This window comes from Alosa sapidissima, chromosome 11, assembly GCF_018492685.1.
Source record: "Alosa sapidissima isolate fAloSap1 chromosome 11, fAloSap1.pri, whole genome shotgun sequence".
NCBI lineage: Eukaryota > Metazoa > Chordata > Actinopteri > Clupeiformes > Clupeidae > Alosa > Alosa sapidissima.
The window spans coordinates 24253721-24256220 of NC_055967.1; the positions used below are offsets into that span (position 1 = coordinate 24253721).

The window sequence follows — 2500 nt, forward strand, 5'->3', positions numbered from 1 at the left end:
AAAGAGAGTCGCAGTGCCATGACTGTAAAGTCTGGTCATGTAATATAGGCAGAAACATTTCATGCACATCCAGTAAGCGTCTCTTTGCGTCCCTCCTGGGCTGGGCTGGGCTGGGCTGGGGGCTGCTAATCACTGGTCTCATGTTGCCGCCACTTCAGGCTTATTATAGCGGCACATCCAAAATCAATACAGGCTACTGATCCAGTCGAGCAGGATCACAGGGCTCCCCGTCAGACCCCTCAGTGCCTGATGGGAAATTACCCATAATCCCGCTCCCCCCTGCCACAGCGACCCGCTCCCTCCGGTAACCTTGAGCATTCGGATGATCTGTCCTTGTCTCTATGGCGACGGGACCTGAGCAGAGGTGGTGAATTATTGACTGCTTTTGCCTGGTCAGCGTGTGAATTATTAACACATCTCAGCCATGCGACTGCACACGCATATGTGCAACACACACACACACACACACACACACACACACACACACTTCCATTGTGTGTGTACATTAATTAATATCAGCCATGCAGACCGGCTGCAATTTGTTTTAACGGAAGGGCTGGACTAGTACACACACATACAAATACACACACACATAATATAACACACACACATGATATAAACACATGGGCTGATGCATGGTCTACGATGGAGTCCTGTGGAGAGCGGAGAGATTCAGTCCAAATGAACACTCACTCCCCTTTGTTGCTTTGCTCTTCTGTCTCTCTCTTTCCCTCCATCTCTCTCTCTTTCCCCCCATCTCTCTCTCTCCCTTCATTTCTCTCTTTCTCCCCCTCTCTCTCACACAGGAAGCTGACTCTAGTCAAAGAGATGTTGGCAGGCTGTGGGGCAGGTACATGTCAGGTCAGTATCCATCTGTTTCCTGTGCCCCTAAACCACACACACACACGCACACACTCCCTTTCTCTCTCTCACACACATACACACAAACAGGCAGTCACATGCATGCACACTAACGAATACACACACAGACACACACACACACACACTCTCTCTACCGCAAACACTTATACTCACACTCACAAACAGGCAGTCACATGCATGCACACTAATATACCAAATACACACTCTCACTCTCACACAAACACACACACACACACACACACAAACACATACATACACACACATACACACACTCACAAACACTAGCTTGTCATGCTTCATTTAGCCAAAGTGTACATGCGTTTCAGCTAGTTTAATGAAGCCCATAATGTGCAGATAGCCAAGTGTCTGACTGTCCCCATGCCCCAGCTGTGATGGGTTGATCTGAGTGAAATAACACACACACACACACACACACACAAACAGATGGGCAGTATTTATGTTACATGTTTTTAAAATATGTATTTCATATACAAAATAGTATTTTGTAATTTGTATTCTATTGGGTTGAAGAAAAAGGCTGCGTATTTTGATGCAATGCTATGATGACATCATAGAAGTGCAAAACAATAAATGTAGCCTCTGACTGGTGCTGATTTAGTAATTTGCCCAGGCTTGCTAGAGGAGTAACGTGTAGGTTGCTCACACAAACACAAAGGGCGTAGGTTTGGTCTCAGCTTTGGTAGGGACATAAAATGGTTGTCCTGGAAACGCACACTTTATGAGGACACGTTTGAATGAAAACGACTTTTTTCATTTTGTCATCCCAAAATCAGGGGCAGCCGTGGCTTACTGGCTAGGGCTTCGGACTTGTAACCGGAGGGTTGCTGGTTCGAACCCCGACCAGTGGGAACGGCTAAAGTGCCCTTGAGCAAGGCACCTAACCCCTCACTGCTCCCCGAGCGCCGCTTTAGCAAGGCAGCTCACTGCTCTGGGTTAGTGTATGCTTCACCTCACTGTGTGTTCACTGTGTGATTTCACTAATTCATGGATTGGGATAAATGCAGAGACCAAATTTCCCTCACAGGATCAAAAGAGTATATATACTTATATATATAAATATTGGTATGGAGTGGACATGACCCTATGGTCCATATGCAAACCCACGCCCTTGACACACACAATACACTCCCTCTTTCACACCAACCCACTCACTCAACCACATGGTTACTTGCTCACTCACACTTATAAGTTTACCAACTTTGTAACAACTGACTGTGATGTGTGTGTCCTCCAAAGCTGATGACACACAAGGCATCTGTCTGAGCAATGTTGCTGGGCAATGTTCCTGTGCAATGTTGCTGGGCAATGTTCCTGAGTACTGTTGTTCTGACACGTTCCCTTTGATATTGGCGTCTAGGAAAATTAACATGGTCATCCAATCCCTCTAGCCTTCACCTCCTACAGAGGCTCTACCACACTCACTTTAAGCATCCTCTGACATAGCAACCTCTATCCTCCATTAGCTTCCATTAGCCTCCTCCAGCCTGAGCCTCTTTTAGCCTGCCCCTCCACTAGCCCCCTCTAGCCTGAGCCTCATGTAGCCTCCACTAGACTCCACCTCCTCTGCCTCATGTAGCCTCCTGCCTCCTCCACCTCC

At 47.2% G+C, this 2500-nt stretch overlaps 1 protein-coding gene across 1 annotated transcript in view; it reads left to right on the forward strand.

Moving 5' to 3' along the window:
* The window catches only part of slc25a22a (solute carrier family 25 member 22a), a 35942-nt gene that overhangs the window by 20988 nt on the left and 12454 nt on the right, over positions 1–2500 (forward strand). The window contains exon 6 of the mRNA XM_042109851.1: positions 807–861. Within this exon, the coding sequence (XP_041965785.1) occupies positions 807–861 (55 nt within the window). The remainder of the gene's footprint in view (positions 1–806; positions 862–2500) is intronic.